This window comes from Pinus tabuliformis, chromosome Q (assembly GCF_031772625.1).
Source record: "Pinus tabuliformis cultivar Carrire ecotype Pingquan chromosome Q, CPIR1, whole genome shotgun sequence".
NCBI lineage: Eukaryota > Viridiplantae > Streptophyta > Pinopsida > Pinales > Pinaceae > Pinus > Pinus tabuliformis.
In genome coordinates, this window is record NC_142296.1 from 382153009 (window position 1) to 382179722 (window position 26714).

The following is a 26714-nucleotide window of genomic DNA, read 5'->3' on the forward strand; positions in this document are numbered from 1 at the left end:
AAATTTTCGTTTGCTATAAATGAATTAAAAAAACACAAAATTGCTAACATCTTTTTGTTTCGTTTATTTTTATAAAATTGTAACATTGAATGAAAACAATACCCAATGCAAGCAATATATAATTAAAATATTTAATCATCATAAATGGAAATTAATCTTAATTTCAATAATAAAAATAAATTACGAGTTGTAAATGTTGAATTACTATTGAAGAAAAACACAAGATCAGATGTGATATCGCCATATAAACACTTCCTAGATTCCCTGATCACATATGTAAAAATTTAAAATAAACTTAATATGCAGATTTCTGTTAAACATCCATGAAAAACTAATCACGTGCATCTTTTAAACGTCCATTGAATGTAAATGTTGCACATTGTTTTGTATATGACGTATGAATTACATTGACTTGCAACTACATTCTTTGGATTGATGACCATCTAGAAAATACATATTTAAAATTAAAAAGTATATTGTCAATTTTACAACACCAAAAAAATATAATTTAATATTAGAATGGGAAATTAAACGGGTGATTTCATATGGACGTAGTTCTGGACTTGAAATATTATTGAATCTGGTTCATACACGTATCGGGTCCGAACCATTATCGCATCACAAGAACCACAAGTGGAGTGGAAGGGACCTTTGGAACCACCGAAGTCTGAACTCCAACAACCCAGACCCGAACCGTTATAGAGAAGAGTGGAAAGGTTATCGGGTTCGCGATTATTATCGCATCGCCAGATCGGAACGGAAGGAGCCTAGCATTGGAGTTTTGGAATCACCGATAGCGATTGCCGATAGTCTACGTACTATCACATCGGGGTTATTGGAGCACCATGCTCTTGCTCTGTTCCATATCCTTTTTATGTAAATTAATGTTTAAAGATCAAAATAATAATATAGATAATTTCTATCAAACTGAAACTTTATACAAAATTAGATCAATTTTAAAATATAATTTATGTAAAATAATATTAAAAATGTTTTAAAAATAAATACAAAGACATTATTACATAAACATAGTAATATAAATATTAACAACATACATAAGAAAATAAAAATTAGGAAGATATATATATGTTTTTTGAATCAAAATAATGTAAATTATTTTATTTAAAATATATTAGATTGGAGTCACACACACACACACACACACACATATATATATATATAGAGAGAGAGAGAGTGTAAGTTTTGCGGATTACATTTTCAATATGTCTAATATATCACATGAAATTGACTTCACATCAACAAAACACCCACCCCTGAGATAACTATGTATCCAAAACCCTCTAGAATGGAATATATATATAAACAAAATAATAAGTTATTTTAATTGGAATGGTACAAGTCATTTTATGTAAAATAACATTACAATAAAAATTAAAATATTACTATAATTTTATCAACTTCAAAATACACTCTAGTAAAAACACAAGTGTAATTTAATTTATGGTAAATAAAAGAATAAGCAATCTTATTTAGATAATAATTTAATAAAAATAAAATAACATCTATACATTTTTAAATAAAAAAATATTAATTTATTTTCAATTTTATCTTATAACTATGTTTTTTTTGTTATTTTAAAAATTATTTTAATTTCAGGTAACCTTCTAAAATATATTTTTATCACCATTTTTAATTTATTAAAAAAATCTAAAAAATAAATATAGAAAGGTTGATCCTTTCTAACTATTTTAAAATTAATCTTTAATTATCCATGTTCATTGTGAAACAACAAATTTTGAAATGTAATTGTAAAACTTATTTTTATTAAACATAGAAATTTTAAAATGTCAAGTGGAAAATAAAAATAAAACATCAATTTAGTTTTAAAATATGAAGTGCATCTTAAAATTAATTATAAAAAAAAATGGATGTGCATCAAATTATCCATATTCATTGTGAGGTAACAAATTTTGAAATGTAATTGTAAAGTTTATTTTCATTAAATATAGACATTTTAAAATGTCAAGTGGAAAATAACAAGAAGGCATCAATTAATAAATGATAAGTATTTATTTTTGAAAAATAATAAAGATTGAAATATAATTCTAAAATTTATCTTTGTTGAACATTAAATTCTTAAAATGTAAAGTAGATTAAATTTAATTTGAAAAATTATAGACATCAATACTAGTGAACCATCGAACTTTGAAATATATTTGTTAAATAATAATATTTGAAATGCAATTAAAAAAAAAAATTTCAAAATATGAAATAGATTAAAAAAATAAATTGAAATAGATGATGAATATAATTAGAAGAATAAATTATGCATTCAATTATAGATGTCCAATAAACCTTGAAATGTAATTTAAAAAAAACATATTTATTAAACACACACACACACACACACATATACAAATTTAATAGGGAAAAAAGAGAATATTAATATATAAATACAAAATTGTTTATTCCCATATATATGAAATTATAAATGTTGATAATGTATCTTTATAATAAAATTATCATATCAGACCATAGAATATAAAATTAATTAAAGATCTTGTGTATCTATTGTTGAAAATTGGCAACAAGAAATTGTTAAAAATAGAAGTGCTAAAAATAGCACTGCTAAAAATAGCAGTTTGGGCATCAATGCTGGATTGGGCAACAGGGAATGAAAAATGGAAGTGCTAAAAATAGAAGTTCTATTTTTAACAGTTCACGATGGATTCCTATTTTTAGAAAATCCCTGGTCTAAAATAGGAAGTAAAATTCGAATTTGGTCTTACCAGCAGTTTGAATATTAATTAATTAATTCTCCATGAGCTAATTAGTTAAGGAAAATCAAACTTGAAGTCTTTGTGAGAACATGCAATAATTTCTCAACTGATTGGGAAATGTGTCCTTGATTTGCTCCACTGATTGAGGAATTAAGGATGAGTTCTATATTGAGAGGATTAGTTGACTTATTTTAACTTAGTCAAGTTCAGTTAGATTAATTGAACAAGTTGTTAAATTAATAAGATACAGTTTGTTGATGCTTGCATGCATGTGACAACTGTTATTTTCAGATAACTGAGTATTCATTCATGGGTAACTGATGCATGTCAGTTCAGATAGAGACCCAGTTGAGGTCAAAGAAGGGACAATGTACTATCAGTTGGATGAATTTTTTTCCTATAAAGAAAGCTCATCCATGAGAAGGATTTATCTCCTTCAAGTTTGTGCAGTTAGATCAGAGATTAGTGATTGTGTGAAGAGGCAAATTCATACAAGTGGCAGCACTGGACCCCAAGGAAACTGCACAAGGAAATAGGAGGCTTGGAGGGCAGAGGAGAAGGTTTGTGAGAAGCCTTTGACTGTCTATGAGCAGCAGAGGGATTGTACTGAGAGATGGATAGCTTCCGAGCTAAGGCTTTGTGTAATCCGGACTATATTTCCACTTCTATGATAATACAGAGATGGGGGTTTAGGCAAGTGCTTTCCCGGGTAAATTCTTCTGTGTTATGTGTGATTGATTCCTTCTTATCAGTTATATGTGTTCTTATTGATGTTGCTCATGGTTGATTAAGCTTCCACTAAATTGTTTGTAGAAGTAGATCAAGTGTTTTTCTTTAGTACATTGCATTACCAGGTAATCCACAGGTGGGAAATTTCTACATGGTATCAGAGCTAGCTGATTTGTAGAAAAAGTTCTACATGGTATCAAAGCTAGCTGATTTGTATGAAAAATTCTACAAAATTCTACATGGTATCAGAACACAGGTGATCAAGGAGAGAATAGTATACTGAGAAGAGATTTCAAAGTTTTGAGTTTTGGGCCAAGAGTTTGTAGAGCAGATCTGAAAATTTTTGTACAAAATTTTCAGAAATAAATAGTAGATCTGAATTGCTTGCAGAAAAAATACCCAAAATCAAAAGAAAAATTCGCTGAATCGGAGTTCGGATGAGGGAGATATCGCTGATTTAAAATCTACGCTTTTTCTAGAAAATTTCATGACGGCAGGAAAGTGGAAATAAATTCGTGTGCTAGCCAAGAACCTGTATGCACTTGAGGTACAAGATGCATGCAAAGCTTTGAGGATCAAGGCAAAGGTTAGAGACTTGGTGATTGAGAGGGAGAGTATATTACCTCTCAACATGTAGCACTAGAAGAAGTCTCAGACAATTGTGGAGGAGCCACGATTGGTGCAGCAGCTTCAGGAGGTTGTGGAGCAGCCACAACAGGGGAAACTGAGAGCAACTCAAGTAGAGACATCTACTCATGCAGAGACCTCCAGTAGGGGGAAACTTCGAGCCAGGTGGGCAGAGGGATCACATGCAGCCATACCTCCAAGTAGGAGGTGGGGCGATGTGGAGTGATCGTCCCATAGAGGAGGGGCAGGATCCTTAAGGTACCCAACCTCTTGGATGAGACCTTGCTAAGGGAGCCTCGATGTGGAGTAGCAGGAACTCACTGATTGGGTAGAGACAGATGCAGATGGAGTGACAAAGAGAGCTACAATGCAGGGAATCCCAAGACAGTGCAGAGCATGCAGGCTGCAACAATGCGAGAGGCACATGTGTGTTGCACTGTGCAGGGTAGCACAGATAAGGGTGCAATGGTGCGAGGTGCATGGAGATGTTGCAATAGCGCAGAGGTCAGACAGGGAGCACTTGTCAGTAGCAGGTAGAGCTTCAACATCAAAGTATGTTTCTAGCCCAACATAGTGGTCAGTTGGGAGTTTTTTTTGGTGCAAGAGTTGCTGGAGCAACCACACTTGATAGATGTGTTGCATGCAGAACATTCCAGAGGTACAAGATCAGGTTCGAGAGGAAGCCTTTCTTGTTGAGAGGGAGTGTTGAAAATTTGCAACAAGAAATTGCTAAAAATAGATGTGCTAAAAATAGCAGTTTGGGCATCAGTGCTGGATTGGGCAATAGGGAATGAAAAATGGAAGTGCTAAAAATAGAAGTTCTATTTTTAGCAGTTCAAGTTGGATTCCTATTTTTAGACAGTCCTTGGTCTAAAATAGGAAGTAAAATTCGAATTTGGTCTTACCAATAGTTTGAATATTGATTAATTAATTCTCCATGAGTTAATTAGTTAAGGAAAATCAAACTTGAAGTCTTTGTGAGAACATGCAATAATTTCTCCACTGATTTGGGAATCTGTCCTTGATTTGCTCCATTGATTGAGGAATTAAGGATGAGTTCTATATTGAGAGGATCAGTTGCCTTATTTTAACTTAGTCAAGTTCAGTTAGATTATTGAACAAGTTGTTAAATTAATGAGATACAGTTTGTTGATGCTTGCATGCATGTGACAACTGTTATTTTCAGATAACTGAGTATTCATTCATGGGTAACTGATGCATGTCAGTTCAGACAGAGGCCCAGTTGAGATCAAAGAAGGGATAGTGTACTATCAGTTGGATGAATTTTTTTTCCCTATAAAGGAAGCTCATCTATGAGAAGGATTTATCTCCTTCAAGTTTGTGCAGTTAGATCAAACGTTAGTGAGTGTGTGAAGAGGCCAATTCATACAAGTGGCAACATTGGACCCCAAAGAAACTGCACAAGGAAATAGGAGGCTTTGAGGGCAGAGGAAAAAGTTTCTGAGAAGCCTTTGACTGTCTATGAGCAGCAGAGGGATTGTGCTGAGAGCTGGATAGCTTCTGAGCTAAGGCTTTGTGTAATTCGGACTATATTTCCACTTGTATGATAATACAGAGATGTGGGTTTAGGCAGGTGCTTTCCCAGGTAAATTCTTCTGTGTTATGTGTGATTGATTCCTTCTTATCAGTTATATGTGTTCTTATTGATGTTGCTCATGGTTGATTAAGCTTCCGCTAAATTGTTTGTAGAAGTAGATCAAGTGCTTTGCTTTAGTACATTGCATTCCCAGGTAATCCACAGGTGGGAAATTTCTACATGGTATTAGAGCTAGCTGATTTGTAGAAAAAGTTCTACATGGTATCAAAGTTAGTTGATTTGTATGAAAAATTCTACAAAATTCTACATGGTATCAGAGCACAGGTGATCAAAGAGAGAACAATATATTGAGAAGAGATTTCAAAGTTTTGAGTTTTGGGCCGAGAGTTTGTAGAGCAGATCTGAAAATTTTTGTACAAAATCTTAAAAAATAAATATTAGATCTGGATTCCTTGCGGAAAAATACCCAAAATAAAAAAAAAAATCGGTTGAATCGGAGTTTGGATGAGGGAGATATCACTGATTTAAAATCAGCTCTTTTCTAGAAAATTTCATGACTGCGGGAAAGTGGAAATAAATTGGTGTGCTAGCCAAGAACCTGTATGCACTTGAGGTACAAGATGCATGCAAAGCCTTGAGGAGAAAGGCAAAGGTTAGAGACTTGGTGGTCGAGAGGGAGAGTATATTACCTCTCAACATGCAGCGCCAGAAGAAGTCTCAGACAATTGTGGAGGAGCCACGATTGGTGCAACAACTTTAGGAGGTTGTGGAGTAGCCACAACAGGGGAAGCTGAGAGCAACTCAAGTAGAGACATCTACTCATGCAGAGACCTCCAATAAGGGGAAACTTCGAGCCAGGTTGGCAGAGGGATCACATGCAGCCATACCTCCAGGTAGGAGGTGGGGCGATGTGGAGTGATCATCCCATAGAGGAGGGGCAGATCCTTTCCATCCATGGTAGTTTAGGAACTGCCCAACGACCTGTTTCACTATGGAACTCATGAGAATTTGTTCTAATCTTTGCTATATTAATTTTCTTCTTTGAGATAGTTAAAATAGAGAGATAATTTTGATCTTCTAAGGTGGGGTTGATGACCTTCTTATAATAACTTAATTTTCTTTTAGCCGCTAAATCTTTCTCACACCACATTTTTTCTTTGAACTTAGAAGTAACAATATCTTTAATGTTATTTATGTTTTGCAATGCATCATTCTCATTGATCTCCCAATAGTTTAACCAAGCCCTTGTGTCTTTATGCCACCCCCGATTGAGCCTTAGGTGGTTTTGGCTAGAATTTAAAGCTAGCTTAGAAAGTCTATGATCATCTATGTTATTGAGTTTGTTCTTGTACAATAGAAACCTAATCATAGCTAAGCTCTCAATAGGGGAAATACCTGCTTCTATAATGAGAATAGGATAGGATGTATTACTTTTAATTTTCAGGTTATAAGTTATAAAACGCTTCTGGATTTGCTCAATCTTTCTCCATGATTCTCTGGAGATGCTGCAACCCCAAACCTCACAGCCATATAAGATAACAGGGGTGACTAAAGTTTCAAAGAGGAAATTCTTTTTATCCCACATTACAAGGTTTGCTGTTTTACAATTATTTTCAAGACCAAAATAAGCTTTTCACCCCCCATTAATCCTTTTCTCAATGCTATGGTTCCAGTTGAGCTTGTGATGAATATCAATTCCTAGGTACTTGTAAGAATACACTTCCTCCAAGTTATTATTGTCATACATAAAATTAGCGTAAGCGTCCTCCTTGGATTTGATAATCATAACTTTTGTTTTGTCAGTGTTAATAGTCATACCCATGGTAGAGCAAAAATCCTTAAGAAGCTTGAGTTTCTTATCAAGATCAGATGGGCACCTTGCCAAAAGAACAATAACATCAACATAGAGAAGAAGGATGACGACTATCCCAGCTAAGATCGTGCCATCACATCCTGCTTCCTCTAAATAGCCTTCAAGCTTATCGATGTAAATGCCAAATAGGGTAGGGGAGAGGGGGCAACCTTATTTAACTCCGATGTTACACTTAATATCTTTCGACTGCCCTTCATTGCTCTTTAGCTTGGCAATTACATTCTCGTATAACCTTATAGCGGCAACTCTCAACTCGAGAGGAACCTTTAGCTCTTCTAATCTATTCCAAAGGTTGTATCTAGGAACCGTATCGAAAGCCTTTCTAAAGTCCACAAAGCAACAAAATAAATTGGATTTATCATTACGACATTCCTCCGCAATGATCCTAAGTGTAGCGAGGTGGTCTATTATTGAGTGATGCCTTCTGAAACTTGCTTGGCCTTTAACCCGCTTACCTTCACTTTCAAGCCATATGCTTAATTTCTTTTCCAAAATACTACCATATAACTTGGCTAAGAGAGGGCTGATCATAATTGTTCGATAATTAGACGGGTTATTTGTATCCCCACTTTTAAAAATAGGGATAATGAGGCTCTTAGTCCAAATTTTAGGGAACCCTTGCTTGATTGCTTGATTGAAAAGCTTGTGGATGTGGGGGATGAAAACAAGACCTCCAATTTTTAAGATTTCCACCTAGTAACCTTCAATGTCCTTAGCTTTCCCATAACGAGGTGATTAACCCCAAACTTAATGTCTTCTAAAGAGAAAAATTCTTTCGTTGTGAGCAGGGTTTTCAAATTATCCATGACATTTGGAGATTCATAAAGCTTTTTAAGATAGGAATTCCAATCGTGAAGAGCAATTTTATTATTACCTTTAGTCTTCCTAGTCAGAATTTGCCTTCAAAATTTCTTAGGAGCTACCTTAGAGAGGTGTAAGAGATTCTCCTGTCTTTGACGAATGTACTGCCTCTTTTTCCTTTTAGTTAGGGCTTTATATATTTTTATCTTGTCCATTTTAAGAGATTCATCAACAGCTTCCTTAATTGCTCTCCTCGCACTTTTACAATCTTTGTCATACCATGGATTGGTTTTGCTATTTCTTTTATTATTTGAAACTTCAATTGAGAACTTGTTAATAGAATATGAGAGGGTTGTGGTAAAATTATGATAAGAGGTCTTCTATGTTGTCTATACTAGATAAAGGAAGCAAATTAATTTTTAATTCATTTAGAAAGAGATCATTTTTATTTCTATCAAATATTAAGTTATTTTGGCTGTAAGTATTATTTAAGGTTAATATTATTATTAATATTAATATTTAATATTTAATATTTAAATATGTAATATATTAATACACTAAATATTATTTTTTAATATTAATTATAATAACAATAAATTAAAAATACTCTCATATATATATATATATATATATTTTGAATATTAACTCAAATAATAAATTTGTTATTATAATTTTGAATAATTAATTATTATTATTTATTATTAAAAAAATAAAAAAAATGAATAAAAAATAAAAAATAATGATTAAAACAAACAGCTGACATATTCTAGCAGACATATCTTCCCAGCTCATACTATTATAAACTATTTAAATCCTCATTAAAGCTCTTCTACTATCATCATTCAAGTTTGTCCTGATGATCTTCCCAGCTCATACTATTATAAACTATTTAAATCCTCATTAAAGCTCTTCGACTATCATCATTCAAGTTTGTCCTGATGATGGATCCTGGTTGGGATTTGAAACGTTGATAAAAGAAATGGTTAATACTGTGGGTTCTCTGGTTTCTAAATTAAAAGATATAAACCATAGAGGTCTTAAATCCAGAATATAATAATCATAAATATATAAATATATAAGAATATCATTGTTATTATTTATATATTTATTAATTATCTCTTTAAAAAATTACACATAATAATTCACTTATCACAATTCTAATTATTATTGGATGATGATTATTATTATGAACTATAATAATAATAATAATAATAATTCAATATAATTGTTATTATTATTATTATTATTATTATAATCATAATACATTATTATTATAATAATAAAATAATATAATAGTAATTATTATTATTATTATTATAATATTAATTATATTATTATTTTATTAATAATTATATTTGTATATTATTATAATAACATAATATTATTATTATTATTATACAATATAATTGTTATCATTATTTTTGTAATTTTATATTATTATTATAATAATATAATAATAATTATATTATTTTATTTCTTGAATAATACACTGATAATCTAATTAACTAATATTAATAATATTATTATTTATACTAATATCATCATCATCATAATATTAATATAATAATATATATAAATAATATGGTTGTTAATATTTATATAGTTATTAATAATTAGTTGGCCTATGCAGTATATCAATCATATTGGAAAATGTGGTTGATATATATGGTTATGGCCTATATCAACCATATTTACCTTCATAAATATGACGGTGGTAATATATAATATATGAATTTATTTTAAAGATTTGGTTTAATAATTTGATGAAGAGGTTTGATTTTTATGGATCTTTGTAATCTAATCTTAAACAAGACTTCGGATCCTATAATCCAACCCTAAACAAGACTTATATATGTTTGAGAACTGTTCCATACACCATTTCTTCTGTTCGAAAAAAAATGTATGACTCAACAAGTAGAGTCGGCAACCATTTCTTCTGTTCGAGAAAAAATGTATGACTTAACAAGTAGAGTCGGCAACCATTTCTTCTGTTCGAAAAAAAATGTATGACTCAACAAGTCGAGTCGGCAAGCATTTCTTCTGTTCGAAAAAAAATGTATGACTCAACAAGTAGAGTCGGCAAATCACAAGAGCAATTTGGCATTGAGGAATAAGAACGGATGTCGTTCGTTTAATGGCCGACCAACGAAGACCCCAGCAGGCCAGCACGACGACCTTACCTGTCATGTATTCAGCTACAATGGCTCCACGCTCAAGTTTCTGCGCACATGGTAAAAATATAACATATTCATGGACTTTACGGTTCAGATATTTGTGCCGAAAATATCCTAATAAAGTCGACACCTTTTTCTTTAATATTATTATTGATAACTTGTACTTAAATCTTGCATTTATCCAATTAAGTCAAACCACGATAGATCAAGAGATTACGTGGATGAAATCAGATTGATACTACCCTCGTCGAATTAAGATTCTGAAAAATAGCTTGAATTCCTTGCTGCTTGTATCCACGTGGCACTTCCATCGTTTGTCTCTCCATCTCTCCTCCGTGATCAGTGGTTAGAACTTTGTGATCAATCCAACCATCAACACGTTAAAGCTTTTGTGTGTAGTTTCGGCATCAATTTCACCACTGACTTGATGTCAGTTGGCGAGCCCACAATTGGCCTTTTGTCGCTGGTGTGCTGCTCCGAAAGTTCAGTAGCCATGCCGAGTGCCCACCTCCTATAAGAATAAACCTCCAGCAGGGTCTGAAGTTATCAGTTCACCTACCTTAGTAATAGCAGTTCTCGGTCTTTAAGAATTTCCTCTGTTAAGCTGCCCATAGATCTGTCGAAAATGTCTAGTCTCACTTTTACGTGTTCTTCCAATTCTAGCAATACCATCCTCTGTCGTTCTGAATGTTTTGCGGAGCAAGTAGACGGTCCGAAGATATGCCTCAAAAATCCCATGAAGGAAGTTCTTAAAATGAATGACATGAAACTGCCTTTGAGAATTTCACAGCAGCAGAGGACCGGGTTGTCTAAGGCCTACAGTGTGCAAACCCAGACTGTTATTGAGAAAGAGTCGATGCACCAAAGCCCTGCAATTAGTGAAGTAGCTATTCAAGGAGTGCCGGTTTTTGTGATGCTGCCTCTGGATACGGTGAAAGCCAATGGCACCCTTAATCGAAAGCGCGCCCTGAATGCTAGCCTCATGGCGCTGAAAAGTGGAGGAGTGGAAGGCGTAATGGTGGACGTGTGGTGGGGTCTGGTAGAGAAAGATGGCCCTGGTAACTACAATTGGTCCAGATATAAGGAGCTCGTTGAAATGGTTAGCAAGCATGGGTTGAAGCTTCAGGCAGTAATGTCATTCCACCAATGTGGAGGAAACGTTGGCGACACTTGCAAGTAAGCATATCATCTTAATCTTTTGTTAACATGCTTAATGTACAGTGAATTAAGTATGTTTCTATATATAGGTGTGCGATGAGAGATTGAATGATTGTTTGTTCTATTGTGGATGTAGTATTCCCTTACCTCGCTGGGCTTTGGAAGAAGTAGAGAGTAATCCAGATTTGGTATACACCGATAAGGCTGGAAGGAGAAACAAAGAGTATATCAAATTAGGATGCGACACCCTGCGTGTGCTTAAGGGAAGAACGCCGATTCAGGTATACGCAGATTATATGAGAAGTTTCAGAGATACGTTCAGAGATATGCTCGGAAAAGTCATAGTGGTATGCCCATCTAATTGTTGGGTATTTTTGATGGGGAAAATACCAAAAACCAAACATTCAAACACACAGAGGCAATGCTCTGTTTCTACCTTTACTCCAGGATCACCATTTTCTTTATGCACTGCTGTGCAAAACCACACATGGTTTTTCGCTACTCCAAAAATTACATCACCTGGTTCTTATCTGTTTTACACACTGCTGTGTGTTTTTCTTTTTACTGCGCCATCATATTTTTACGCTGCTGTGAACACAAGTTCTTTTCCTCCCGTGTGCCATACAAAAAAGGTCAACAGTAAAAAAACATATTACATACGATTTTTTTTGTATTTTTAATACATGCCGTAAAAGACATAGACTTCTATTAAAACGTGCCCATACCTATGTTTTAAATGCACCATACCTATTCATAAAAAGAAACTTACGTGCTATATAAAAAACATATATTGTAACGTGCCCATATTCACATTAAAAAGGGCCACCAAAAACTTGTACCAATCATTAACTCATTCATCTACCGCGGTCAACCATAAATCTTTCACTCCACGCAAAACATTTAATTTGATGCAGGCCCGTGTGCAGGTTTAATCAATCAACGGCTAAAAGGAGTGGAGCAGATCGAACGGCGGATAATGATATCGGAAGGCCAACAAGTGCTGAACATTAACTCCCGAGATTCTTACGTTGCGTTACGTCAGGGCTGAACCACGTGTCGGCTCCAAAATTTCTCGGGTTCGATCATCGGAAAATCCCTTCTGCCTGAAATCAACCCGAGAGCTTTCCGGCGAGGTTTATTGACCGGTTTCTGGCAGCTGCGTTGAAATTAGATTTCAACACTCCCCTTTAATTTCAACAGCTGGGCATTCGGTCATACCCAGACACTTTCTAAAAAATTCAAAGCTCTTCTGATCCAGTGGTTTTGTCAAGATGTCTGCTACCTGTTCTTGAGTCCTGCAATGTTCTAGGACAATTTCTCCATTGTTCACCAATTCTCTGATGTAGTGAAACCTGGTATCAATGTGTTTCGTTCTCTTATGAAACACTGAATTCTTTGACAATGCAATAGCTGAGCTATTGTCACAAAAGATCACTGTCGCTTTTGCCTGCTCTTGGCCTAAGCTTCTCAACATTCTTCTCATCCACACTGGTTGACATGCTGCTGCTGTAGCTGCCACATATTCAGCCTCTGCTGTAGACAATGCTACAATGGACTGCTTCTTAGAAGCCCATGAAATGGCTCCTGAACCCATATGAAATACATAACCGGAAGTGCTCTTCCGATCATCTACACTTCCAGCCCAATCGCTATCAGTGTATCCAACCAAATCTGAATGTTCTGAGGCATGATATAAGATTCCAAACATTTTGGTGCCTTTCACATACCTCAAAATTCTCTTTGCTGCCTGCCAATGTGCCTCCTTCGGCCTCTCCATGAACCTGGAAATTAAACTAATAGCATACATTAAATCAGGCCTAGTTGCTGTTAAATACATAAGGCTGCCCACAATGCTTTTGTACAGGCTAGGATCAAAATCCTTGCTGCTGTCCTCTCTGCTGAGTTTTAATCCCATTACCGTGGGAGTGATGGCTGCCTTGCATTCTTGCATGTTAAATCTGCCCAAAACTTGATTTACATATCTTGCTTGAGATATAAAAATTCCTTTTTCATTTTGATCTACTTCTATTCCTAAGAAGTATCTCAACAAACCCATGTCAGTCATTTCAAATTCATCCTTCATGACTGATTTAAAATTCTTAATGAGCTGATCATCATTACCTGTGAAAATCACATCATCAACATACAAGACAACAATTAAAATCTTACCATCCTTTTCCTTGATGTAGACTGTGGGTTCTCCTTCACATTTGTCAAATTCATTATCCAATAGATATGAATCTATCCTGCTGTACCATGCTCTTGGCGCTTGCTTCAGCCTATAAAGAGCTTTCTTCAATTTGCACACTTTGTGCTCTTCACCTTTCTTCTCATATCCGAGAGGCTGTTCCACATAGACCTCTTCCATTAACACTCCATTTAGGAATGCTGATTTCACATCCATTTGGTAGACTTTCCATTTGTTTTGTGCTGCTATGGACAGCACTGCTCTCACGGTTTCCATTCTTGCAACCGGGGCGAAAGTCTCCTCATAATCTCTCCCATACTGCTGCTTGTAGCCTTTGACAACCAGCCTTGCTTTATGTCTTTCAATCTTTCCTTGAGCATTGCTCTTGGTCTTGTAGACCCATTTCACACCAATGACTTCTTTACCTTTTGGTAGATCAACCAAATCCCATGTTTTGTTTCTCTCTATGGCATTCATCTCTTCATCCATAGCTTCTATCCATTTCCTATCTTTAATTGCATCCTCGAAATGAATAGGGTCATCAACATGACAATACAAGGCAAATAAGGAATTCATTCCTTCATCATAAATGTCACTTAGATTTCTAAACTTCTTACCTCTTTCACTTGGTGTGCAAGTGCTTGAAGATGCACTTGAATTTCCTCCTTGTGGCATGCTTGGAGAAGCACTCTCATTTATCCTCAATGGTGTCCCTTGCTGTCCTTGTGTTGGCGCTGCTGTTTGGGGATGCATTTCAGCCACCTCCTCTTCATCTTCATCATGAGACAAACAGTTCTTGACATTCACTATTTTCTCTATGCTTCCATCCCAAGCTTCTTCCTCAATGAATTGAACATCCCTGCTTACAAAAAACTTCTTGGTGGATGGGATATACAACCTGTAGGCTTTGGATTCCTCACTGTATCCAATGAAGATGCATTTCTCCCCTTTGCTGTCCAACTTCCTCCTTAGCTGATCTGGTATGTGTGCATAGGCCACACACCCAAAAACTCTCATGTGGGTGACTCCTTGCTTTCTCCCACTCCATGCCTCTTCTGGCACTTTGTTCAAGACTGCTTTTGTAGGACACCTGTTCAATATATAAACTGCACAATGTACAGCTTCAGCCCAATACTCATTTGGCAAATGCTTTGCCTTCAGCATGCTCCTCGCCATATCCATGATGGTCCTGTTCTTCCTTTCAGCAACTCCATTTTGCTGTGGGGTGTACCGAGTTGTAAACTGTTTATGAATTCCATTTTCTCTACAAAACTTTAGGAATTCATTTGAGATATACTCACCTCCTCTATCAGTTCTCAATACTTTTATGTGCAGCCCGCTTTGGTTCTCCACAAGTGCTTTGAAATTTTGGAATTTCTCAAAGACTTCACTTTTGTTCTTGAGGAAATATATCCAAGTCTTTCTTGTAAAATCATCAATGAATGTCAAGAAATATAGGCTGCCAGCTAATGATGGAGCTTGCATTGGTCCACACAAATCTGAGTGGATAATCTCTAAGGGTGTCTTTGCCCTTATGCTTTTCCCTGATGGAAAACTTTCTCTGTGTTGTTTTCCCAAAATGCAGCCTTCACATAGGCTGTCCGGTTTCTCTATCAATGGTAATCCCTTTACCATTCCTTTTCTGCTCAATAAGTTTAGACCTCCAAAATTTAGATGCCCGAATCTCAAGTGCCATAACCAGTTCTCATCCTTTGGCACGCTTTGGAAGGCCTCTTGGGTGACTGCTGCAATTTCACCTTTATTTTTCATGTCTGCCCTGATCCGGAGAGGGAACATCCTGTTCCTTGTCATCTTCACTTCAGCAATGCATCTTTTGCTGGGTGGTATGTCCATGATGGTGCACACATCATTTACAAAGTAAACATTGTAACCCTTTTGGATAAGCTGTCCAACACTCAATAGGTTACATCTCATTCCGGGGACATAGTAGACATCTGCTATGGTTTTCCTTTCTCCTTGTTTTGTAAATATTTTTATCTCCCCTTTTCCCATAACAGAGACTTTACTATCAGTTCCTAGTGTGACCTCTGATTTCAAATTCTGATTTAAGGCTGAAAAGAGGGCTATATTCCCTGTCATATGGTTGCTGCAACCTGAGTCTAAAAACCATATGTCCTCACTATGTGTTTCAGCCATGTTACAAGCTAACAGGACATTATTTTGACTGTTGTTTTCTCTTGTAACATTTGCATTTTGTCTATTGTTCATATCATTTTGTTTCTTTCTACAATCACTTGCATAATGTCCATACTTTTTGCAATAATAGCATTGAACATTAGATTTATCATACCTTTGTCCTTGAGCATGAAACTGTTCTCTTTGTTGGCTGCTGCCTTGGCCTTGGTTCTGATTTGGATTGCTGCCTCTTCCTTGTGCATTTGATGGGCTGTTTCTTCCACCTCTGTTCTGGCTTCTGCCTCTTCCTCTTCGGTTTCCTCTTCCTTGACCTCTTCCTCTTCCAAAGGACATCTGGGTCTTGAAGGCTTGCTCAAGAGATGAGTTTTCATTCCTACTCAACCTCTGCTCATGTGTTATCAGTGATGCATGTAGCTCATCAACTGAATAGTTTGAGAGATCCTTTGTCTCTTCAATGGTGGTGACTATTGCATCAAACTTTGAGGGTAAGACCCTCAATATTTTCTCCACAATCCTTCTGTCTTCAATGGTTTCTCCATGAGTTCTCATTTGTGTGATTACACCAATCACATGAGTGAAGAATGAGTCAATGTTATTTGACTCCTTCATGTTCAAGTTCTCAAAATCCTTTCTCAGCAATTGTAGCTTTGCTGTCTTCACTCTCTCCATGCCTTGATAGGCTGTCTTGAGGGTTTGCCATGCTTCATTTGCTGTCTTAGCTGCTGCTAACCTTGGAAACACACTCTGGTCTACTGCTAGATACAACAACATACGGGCTTTCGAATCCTTCTTCCTATTGCTCTTCAGCTGATCTCTCTCTCCCTGAGTTAGTGCATTGAACTCAGTTTCATCTGCTGGTTCTTCAAAACCTTCCTCAACTATTTCCCATAAGTCTTGAGAGGCAAACAGGGCTGTCATGGTTATTGCCCAGTAGTCATAGTTTTTCCCATTAAACTGTGGGAGTTGGGTGTTAAACAAACCCATACCAGTGCTTGTGCTGGCCATTCCTTGTATTCTGATCTATGCCTCTAAATCCTTGACTGTGTGTTTAAAACAAATCACTGCTTCTTCAGCAACACAAAAAAAACTTTTTGGAATACCTGAATCTTTTGTTGACTGTCTTCTGTCTGCCTGAGAAGTTTTTCTGCAGCAACAACCTTCTCCCTTCAACTTCTTTAACTTCTTTAAAGAGCCTAAACCTGCTCTGATACCACTTTTGGGTATTTTTGATGGGGAAAATACCAAAAACCAAACATTCAAACACACAGAGGCAATGCTCTGTTTCTACCTTTACTCCAGGATCACCATTTTCTTTATGCACTGCTGTGCAAAACCACACATGGTTTTTCGCTACTCCAAAAATTACATCACCTGGTTCTTATCTGTTTTACACACTGCTGTGTGTTTTTCTTTTTACTGCGCCATCATATTTTTACGCTGCTGTGAACACAAGTTCTTTTCCTCCCGTGTGCCATACAAAAAGGTCAACAGTAAAAACATTTTACATACGATTTTTTTTGTATTTTTAATACATGCCGTAAAAGACATAGACTTCTATTAAAACGTGCCCATACCTATGTTTTAAATGCACCATACCTATTCATAAAAAGAAACTTACATGCTATATAAAAAACATATATTGTAACGTGCCCATATTCACATTAAAAAGGGCCACCAAAAACTTGTACCAATCATTAACTCATTCATCTACCGCGGTCAACCATAAATCTTTCACTCCACGCAAAACATTTAATTTGATGCAGGCCCGTGTGCAGGTTTAATCAATCAACGGCTAAAAGGAGTGGAGCAGATCGAACGGCGGATAATGATATCGGAAGGCCAACAAGCGCTGAACATTAACTCCCGAGACTCTTATGTTGCGTTACGTCAGGGCTGAACCACGTGTCGGCTCCAAAATTTCTCGGGTTCGATCATCGGAAAATCCCTTCTGCCTGAAATCAACCCGAGAGCTTTCCGGCGAGGCTTATTGACCGGTTTCTGGCAGCTGCGTTGAAATTAGATTTCAACACTAATTCTCTCTCCAATTAATTGAAACGTAGATTTAATTTCCATTTCAAGTTTGCGGTTGATCCGAATAGGTTTTGTTTTATTTCCTTCCTGAGAATGCGAGTTTGACAAATGTGCAGGAAATTCAAGTTGGAATGGGGCCTTGTGGAGAGCTGAGGTATCCCTCGTATCCTGAGAGCAACGGCACGTGGCGCTTCCCTGGGATTGGCGAATTTCAGTGCTATGACAAGGTAAATCAGCTTGACAATGATAAATTCAAATCTGTGATACAAATACGAGAATCCAATATATTTCTTTGTATGACCGCATTAAAATTCCTGTAACCACCTAAATATTTGGAATCCAATATTTGCACAGTACATGAAGGCGTCCTTAAGAGCCCGTGCAGAGGCCGCTGAGCATGGCGATTGGGGGCGAGACTGCCCTCGCGATTCAGGGAATTATAACCAGTTTTCGGAAGACGCTGGCTTCTTTCGGAGAGAAGGAACATGGGACACCGATTATGGCAGATTCTTCCTCAGTTGGGATTCGGAGATGCTTCTCGCTCATGGCAACCGAATTCTGAGTGCTGCAAAGGGCGTTTTCAGGGGCAGCGGTACCAAATTATCTGGAAAAGTTTCAGGGATCCACTGGCACTACGGCTCAAAATCTCACGCTGCAGAGCTGACTACAGGGTACTATAACACAAGAGAAAACGATGGGTATCTCCCCATTGCACGTCTGTTTAAGAAACACCGAACTGTTCTGAACTTCACCTGCTTTGAGATGAAAGATGGAGAGCAGCCACAGCATGCGCGGTGCAGTCCTGAGGGGCTTCTGAGGCAGGTTACAGAGGCTACGAGGAAAACAGGTGTGGGCCTTGCTGGGGAGAATGCGTTGCAGAGGTTCGATGGAAGTGCATACGCCCAAATCATGCGCAATTCAAATCTCAAGCCGCGTGATAGTAATGATAGCAAGTCCAAGATGTGCGCTTTCACTTATCTAAGGATGAACCAGCAAATGTTTCAGAGCGACAACTGGCATCGATTCGTGTGGTTTGTACGGAATATGAGCGAGGGACGAGCACTGGGGCATGGAGAGGAGGATCGCTGTGAAACTGAGATCAAGTTCAATGCCGCTGCGTATCTGAGAAATGATGCCGCAGCTCTTATGCACGCTTAGCTTTAGCTTTTAATCTGCCCACTGATGTGCATAACTAAGAGGACGTATTACATCATCACATAAAATTTGTTGTTTCCAAATTTATCAAAAGTTTGTAGTCAGTCCATAAAAAAATATTAAAATTCAACACAGCAGAGAATGTGCTTGCGCATAAAAGGTCAGGGCATAGTTTTATTTGTCAAGTGATTCATCGTCGTTTATATAAGTGGAATACTGTACATACGATATAAAATAAAATAATAGTATGAGTGGAATACTCAATACCTTGTATAAATATCTACGCATTTGTAAAGTCGACCTCATATCATGAATTTAAAAGTATTTGTAAACTGGACTTCATATCAGGTACAAAAGGGTTTGCATTTATCGAGAATGAAGAGTGACAGAGGACAATTCTAACCCAACAATGTTTTCAGAGTTTCTGGAAAGAAATGACTTCCTGATGGAACCGGGCGTTGTGTTCGCGAGCAAGTGACTTCTGGGTCGTAATATTTATTTATTTTTTTATTTTTTTGGGGGACTTTTCAAATAATTATATAGATGTATTTATATAAATTAAATGGACAATAAATATTAATTCATATTATATATAAAAATATTTATTTTATTATATATAATTTTATTTATGCAGATAGACATGTGCAGCGAGCTCGCTATGAGGAGTTTGTATTAACTCTTGCTCATGCATACGAAGGGTATAGATTTATTTGTGGGAGTTTATGGACTTCCGCTTTTTATTGGAATTGGGCACTTTAATCATTTTCCTAATTAATTTTTTCGATTCGATGGTCTAAATTGAAAGATGATAGTATATTCTCGTTGTCGCCACTCCATCAATGAATGAAATTGAAATTGATAACTTCCTTGCATATTTAAATCAGCGGTTTAAACCATATTTAAATTAATTTTTGGCCACATATAATTATTGGCCACATATAATGATTAATAAAAATTAGATTCCTTCAGAACTTATTTTGAAATGTGTCATGTTTGTTAAAAACGATCTTTGTTAGATCTTTGTTAAAAACCACATTGAATTATGAAATATAGGCGCATGTCCATTGCATTATCGTAAGAAGTTTATAATGTAAAATTTTCCAATATAACGCTTTCTATGGCTTTTGAAAGGTGGCCTTATTCAATAACGAAAGGACAAACACTTGGAATCCATGCACTTATTGTGGTATTCAATGATGAAATGCGTTACTATTGGCATTATCCTCCGCTCTTGAAACAAAATACTACAAATCGACTCGCTCAATTTAAAAATTCAAATCTGTGCTAAATGGACTAGAGCCGGTGGGAATAGATTGAAAACAGAGAATCATATATGGTTTCAAAGTTAAATCTACTCCTGAATTCAAAAATTGAAATGTGTGCTAAATCGATGGGAGCTTGTGGGAGTTGATTGACAACATAGAATGGCCTAGGGTTTCAAGCGAAATCTCATATTGCATGACAACTTCGAACTGCCTTCATGCGTCTGTCTTGTTCCTTGGAGGTTTCCAACAAGAGCTGCGAGGTCCAGCGAGAACGACATGCGTGGTTATATATATATATATATATATTTTAAGGAAAATTATATAAACACCACTAAATGGAATGTCAAATTATTGGAATTTGTTGCAATCGAGCATGGAATTCTAAACCTGGAAAAGCTATTTCAAATCTTGTAAATTTTAGAAGAAAAATAAAAAAAATATGTGGATTAGCTTTTCACGTTCAAAGTATCTTAACCTGTAGGTTTAGTCAAGACAAAAATATTTTAATATCTTTTATTTTGGAGTGGTGCAAAAGAAACATTTGTTAATATTAATTTTCTTTGTTGTTTAAACCTTGTCTAGAGATGCAGAAAATATTTTATCAAATTGCCCACATATTCCGACATAAACAAAATCATTTGATGTGGTTTTTTAGATTGAATTTCTAATCGTAGTTATCATCCTTGGCATGGTATTTCGCAACCAGTTTGAAAAGTGGCCTCATTCAATAACGAAAGGACAAACACTTGGAATCCATGCACTTATGGTGGTTTTCAATGATGAAATGTGTTACTGTTGGCATTATCTTCCACTCTGTTAGTTTGACAACGAATTAGTAACTTTGGGTAAAATGTAACTAGACAGTTTTTATAGTTTTATACCGAAATATTAGTTATGTAACGACGGTTGATGATATAAAATGCCCATGAAATGTAGTGTGCGGAGATTCATTGTTGAATAACAAATTCCAATTCAGTTTCTTATTCAGTTTCTTGTCTTGGTTATTCTGTTGAGTTTCTTGTTTTTCTTCATTATTTCACTTATTCGTACAACAAGTGGTATCAGAGCCTAACAGGGCCGAGTGATTGGGCGTGAAGGCGTGAAGACCCTGCCTGCGTGAATAAGAGTCCAGAACCCGCGTTGAAGAAAAGGCAATCAGCCTGCGTGAGAGCGGTTTGATGTTGTCTGCGTGAATGGGCGTGAAGGCGTGAAGACCATGCCTGGGTGAAGAAGAGTCCAGAACCCGCGTTGAAGAAAAAGGCAATCAGCCTGCGTGAAGAGTGGTTGGCTTGCATAAAGATTGCAGGAAAAATCCAGAATCTGCCTACGTGAGGAGGGAACCTCGTCTGCGTGTGTGAAGAAGCTGCGGTGTCCAACGTTCTGCGTAAAGGCAAGCGCTGTTCTGTGTATTATCGATCTGCGTGCTGGATCTGCCTGAGCGTGGGTGGTTTGCCTGCGTGCTGCGTGAACAGTCGAACTACCTCCGTTGCCAAACTGCCTGCGTGGAGGAAGGGTGTCTGCCTGCGTGCTGCGTGAAGTCCAGAACGCCTGTGTGGAGGAAGGGTGGTCTGCAGTCGCTGTTCGCTGCCAGTTGCTGCCAACAGGATCTGCGTGCTGGATCCGGGTATTTAAAAAAAAAATAAATTGTTTCAGAATTTTTTTTTGAATACAGTGGTGAATGTGAGATAGTGAGGAAAAGAAGACAGTTTTTTTTTAAGGAAAGGAGAAAAGAAGTTTTTTTTAAAAGGGTTTTCTTTGAATTGAAAAAAAAACAAAGGAGAAAAGAAGTTTTTTTTTAAAAAGGGTTTTCTTTGAATTGAAAAAAAAAACAAAGGTTTTTCCCTGAAAAATATTCAGCAAATTTTTTAAAGAATTGAAGTAGGGAGAGTTAAAACTTGGAAATCCTTTGTTGGCTCCTTTGGTGGCATTGGAATTTTTTTTAAAAAACCCTAGACTGAAGATTGAGAGTCTTAGACAATGGCCAAGATGTCGAATGCAAAATTCGAGGTGGAGAAATTCACCGGAAAGAGCAATTTTTCTCTTTGGAAACTGAAGGTTAGGGATCTGCTTGTGCAACAAGGGTTGCACAAGGCATTGGATGGGGCAACTAAGAAACCTGCAACCATGACTACTTCAGACTGGGAGGACTTGGATGCCCGAGCTCTCAGTACCATCCGGTTATGCCTAGCGGATGAAGTTCTCTTCAATATTGTTGAAGAGACTACGGCGTCAGGATTGTGGGAAAAACTTGAAAATCTCTATATGACAAAATCATTAACCAACAGAATTTATCTGAAACGACAGTTATACAGTCTTCGAATGAAAGAAGGTTCAAACGTTGCAGAACATTTGAATGTTTTTAATACACTAATATGTCAATTAACAGATATGGAAGTCAAAATACAGGAAGAAGATAAAGCCATAACCTTGTTGTGTTCTCTGCCTAAATCATGGGATCACTTCGTAACTTCAATCAGCGTCAGCTCTGCTGATTCTTTGAAGTTTGAATCAGTCGTGGGAGCTCTCCTGTCTGAAGAAGTACGAAGGAAATCCAGCACTGAAACAGCTGCATCAGAAGCCATGGTCGCTAGAGGACGCTTAAAGGAAAGAGGAGAAAAACCAAGGGGGTCTTCCAGATCGAAATCGAAGGGAAAGAAGTGTAAGGCAAAATGTTGGAACTGCGGTAAAGTTGGACACTTGAAGAAGGACTGTTGGAAACGAAAGGAATCCGAAAACCCAAAGAACGAAGCGAATCAGGTCGATTCAAGTATGATAGACGAAGTTTTATCTGCTGAAGAATTATGTATGATAGATGAAACTTCACCTGAATGTAATGTCTCTTAGGGTTTTGATAGCTGGCTGTTAGACTCTGGTGCTTCGCATCACATGTGCCCACATAGAAATTGGTTTACCTCATATGAAAATGTAAACGGTAGTTCTGTGTTTATGGGTAACAATGTGTCATGTCAGACTGTTGGGATGGGAGATATCAGGATTAAGATGTATGATAACATAGTTAAGACATTAACTAGTGTTAGACATGTACCTGATTTGAAGAAAAATTTAATCTCTTTGTTTGTGTTGGATTCAGATGGTTATAAGTTTACAGGTCAGGATGGCGTCTTGAAAGTCTTTAAAGGAGCCCTTGTGGTTATGAAGGCAGAAAAGGTCGGAAATATTTACAGGTTAAAAGGAAGTACTCAGGTCAGTGAAGCAGCGGTTGCGTCAGAAAAGGAAGAAGCAGGTACTCGTCTGTGGCATCAGTGTTTGGGTCATATGAGCGAGAAAGGTCTTCATATACTGATGAAACGTAAATCTCTTCCCGGTCTGAAATCCTTGAATTTAGATTTCTGTAAACATTGTGTGTATGGAAAACAGTGTAAACAGAGATTTAAAGTTGGAAATCATAATAGTAAAGATGTTTTAGACTACATTCATTCTGATCTGTGGGGGCCTTCCCCTGTTGTGTCATATGGAGGTGCATTGTATTTTTTAACGTTGATTGATGATTACTCTCGTAAAGTTTGGGTCTATATGCTAAAAAGGAAAGCTGATGTATTAAATGTCTTTAAACAATTTAAAGTAATGGTAGAGAAAAGAACAGGCAAATCTATTAAATGTCTAAGAACTGACAATGGTGGTGAGTTCACTTCTGTTGAATTTGAACAATACTGTAAGGATGAGGGAATTGTGAGACACAAAACTACTGTTTATACTGCTCAGCAAAATGGTGTTGCTGAGCGTATGAATCAGACTCTTATGGAAAGAGCCAGAAGCATGATCAGCAATGCTAACTTGCAAAAGGAGTTGTGGGCAAAAGCAGTATCTACTGCTTGTTATTTAGTTAACAGATCACCTTCAGTAGCAATTGATTGTAAAATTCCTGAAGAAGTTTGGACAGGTCAGTCTTGTGATTATTCACATTTGAGGATATTTCGCTGTGATGCTTATTCTCTCATTCCGAAAAATCAGCGTTCAAAATTAGATCCAAAGTCGAAATGTTATGTCTTTGTTGGGTATGACTATGCAGTGAAAGGATATAGGTTGTGGGATCCTACATTGCGGAAGATAGTCATTAGCAGAGATGTAACATTTGATGAATCCTCTCTGTTAAAATCAAATGTTGAAAGAATTGAACATGAACAGGTATCGCTGAATCAACGAGTTCAGTTGGAGGCTAGACCTTTCGGTGACAGTCAAAAGGAAGGAGAGACTTCTGGAGAAAAAGGTGTTGAAGACACAAAGGAAGCCGTTGAAGCTTCTGAATCAGTGCAAGTTTCTGAACCAATTCAGCAACCAGTCGCTCTGAGAAGGTCTACAAGGGAAAGGAAAACTCCCAAAAGGTATGAAGATTCTGCTTCATCTTTTGCTTTGATTACTGAAGATGGGGAACCTTCTTGTTATCAGGAAGCAGTAGATGATACAGATAGCGAGAAATGGAAAATGGCTATGGAAGAAGAAATGGACTCCTTAGCCAAGAACAATACCTGGGATCTAGTAGAGCTTCCTGAAGGGAGAAGTGTTGTTGGATGTAAATGGGTCTTCAAGCTGAAAAGGAAAGTTGATGGAAGTATCGAAAGGTATAAGGTGCGACTGGTAGCAAAAGGGTATTCTCAGGTTGAAGGTATAGACTTTCATGAGATTTTTTCTCCAGTTGTAAAACTTGTTTCTATACGTACTGTGTTGGCACTAATTGCGTTGCTTAATCTTGAGTTAGAACAGTTAGATGTTAAAACAACTTTTCTACATGGTGATTTGAACGAAAAGATATATATGGAACAACCAGAAGCTTTTGTATGAGGTCGCAGCAGAAGATTAGTTTGCAAGCTCAGGAAATCATTGTATGGTCTGAGGCAGTCTCCCAGACAATGGTACAAGAAGTTTGATTCCTTCATGGTGAGCCAGAACTTTATAAGAAGTGAGTACGATCATTGTGTGTACTTCAAAAGTTTCAATGGCATATTCATTATCTTAGCTTTGTATGTTGACGATATGCTTATTGCAAGCAAAAGCATGGAAGAGATCAACAGGTTAAAGGCTCAACTCTCTAGGACGTTCGATATGAAGGATCTTGGAGCAGAAAAACATATCTTGGGCATGGAGATACACAGAGACAGGAAAAATGGTAAGCTTTGGTTGTCACAGCAGAAGCATGTGGAGAAGGTACTTGAAAAGTTCTCTATGAATAATGTGAAACCTGTTAATGTTCCTTTAGCTTCCCATTTTAAGCTTTCTTCAGTTTTGAGTCCTAGAGCTGATGAAGAAAAGCAGTATATGTCTCATGTACCATATGCAAACGCTGTAGGCAACTTAATGTATGCGATGGTATCTACAAGACCTGACATTTCACATGCAGTTGGAGTTGTCAGCAGATTCATGGCAAATCCAGGTAAAGAACATTGGCAAGGAGTGAAATGGGTGCTTCGATATCTAAAAGGCACAAGTGACCATTGCATCGTCTTTAATGGTAGTGAAGGATCAGTTTGCGGATATGTAGATGCTGACTATGCAGGTGATTTGGACAAAAGAAGATCTACTACAGGTTATGTCTTTACTCTTGCAGGTGGAGCAATTAGTTGGATGTCAAAGCTTCAAGAAACAGTTGCGTTGTCCACTACCGAAGCTGAATACATAACTGCTTCAAATGCCAGTAAAGAAGCAATCTGGTTAAAGGGTTTGCTCGATGAGATTGGAAGGATGCAAGAGAAAGTGAATGTACTTTGTGACAGTCAAAGCGCTATTCACTTGGCTACAAATCCTGCTTATCACAGCAGAACCAAGCACATTGATGTAAGGTATCATTTTCTGAGACATGTGATCGATGGCGGAAAAGTAGCTCTTCAAAAGGTCCATACGTGAGAGAATTGTGCAAACATGTTCACAAAGGCAGTTACAATAGAGAAGCTGCGGTGGTGTTTAGCTTCTCTTGGCTTGCAGAAAAGATGATGAATGGGCATGGGCAAGAAATTAGGAAAATTGTGTACGAATAAGTGAAATAATGAAGAAAAACAAGAAACTCAACAGAATAACCAAGACAAGAAACTGAATTGGAATTTGTTATTCAACAATGAATCTCCGCACACTACATTTCATGGGCATTTGATAGTTTTATATCATCGACCGTCATTACATAACTAATATTTCGGTATAAAACTGTAAAAACTGTCTAGTTACATTTTACCCAAAGTTACTAATTCGTTGTCAAACTAACACACTCTTGCAACAAAATACTCCAAATCGACTCGGTCAATTCAAAA

The 26714-nt window shown here is 36.7% G+C and overlaps 1 protein-coding gene across 1 annotated transcript; it reads left to right on the forward strand.

Annotated features, from left to right (window-relative positions):
* Positions 1-10930: 10930 nt before the first annotated feature.
* LOC149219778 (beta-amylase 3, chloroplastic-like) lies at positions 10931-19463 on the forward strand. Its single transcript, XM_089382678.1, has 4 exons — positions 10931-11679; positions 11798-12008; positions 18154-18264; positions 18392-19463. The coding sequence occupies exons 1-4, from the start codon at positions 11129-11131 to the stop codon at positions 19193-19195; spliced, it is 1677 nt and encodes a 558-aa protein (XP_089238804.1). The 5' UTR covers positions 10931-11128; the 3' UTR covers positions 19196-19463.
* The last annotated feature ends 7251 nt before the right edge of the window (positions 19464-26714 follow it).

Bases quoted from the DNA above. Each gene is read 5' to 3' on its own strand.
- LOC149219778 (XM_089382678.1), top strand. From the start codon at position 11,129: ATGTCTAGTCTCACTTTTACGTGTTCTTCCAATTCTAGCAATACCATC. The intron at 11,680-11,797 runs GTAAGCATATCA...TTGTGGATGTAG, and splicing joins AACGTTGGCGACACTTGCAA to TATTCCCTTACCTCGCTGGG. The intron at 12,009-18,153 runs GTATGCCCATCT...ACAAATGTGCAG, and splicing joins TGCTCGGAAAAGTCATAGTG to GAAATTCAAGTTGGAATGGG.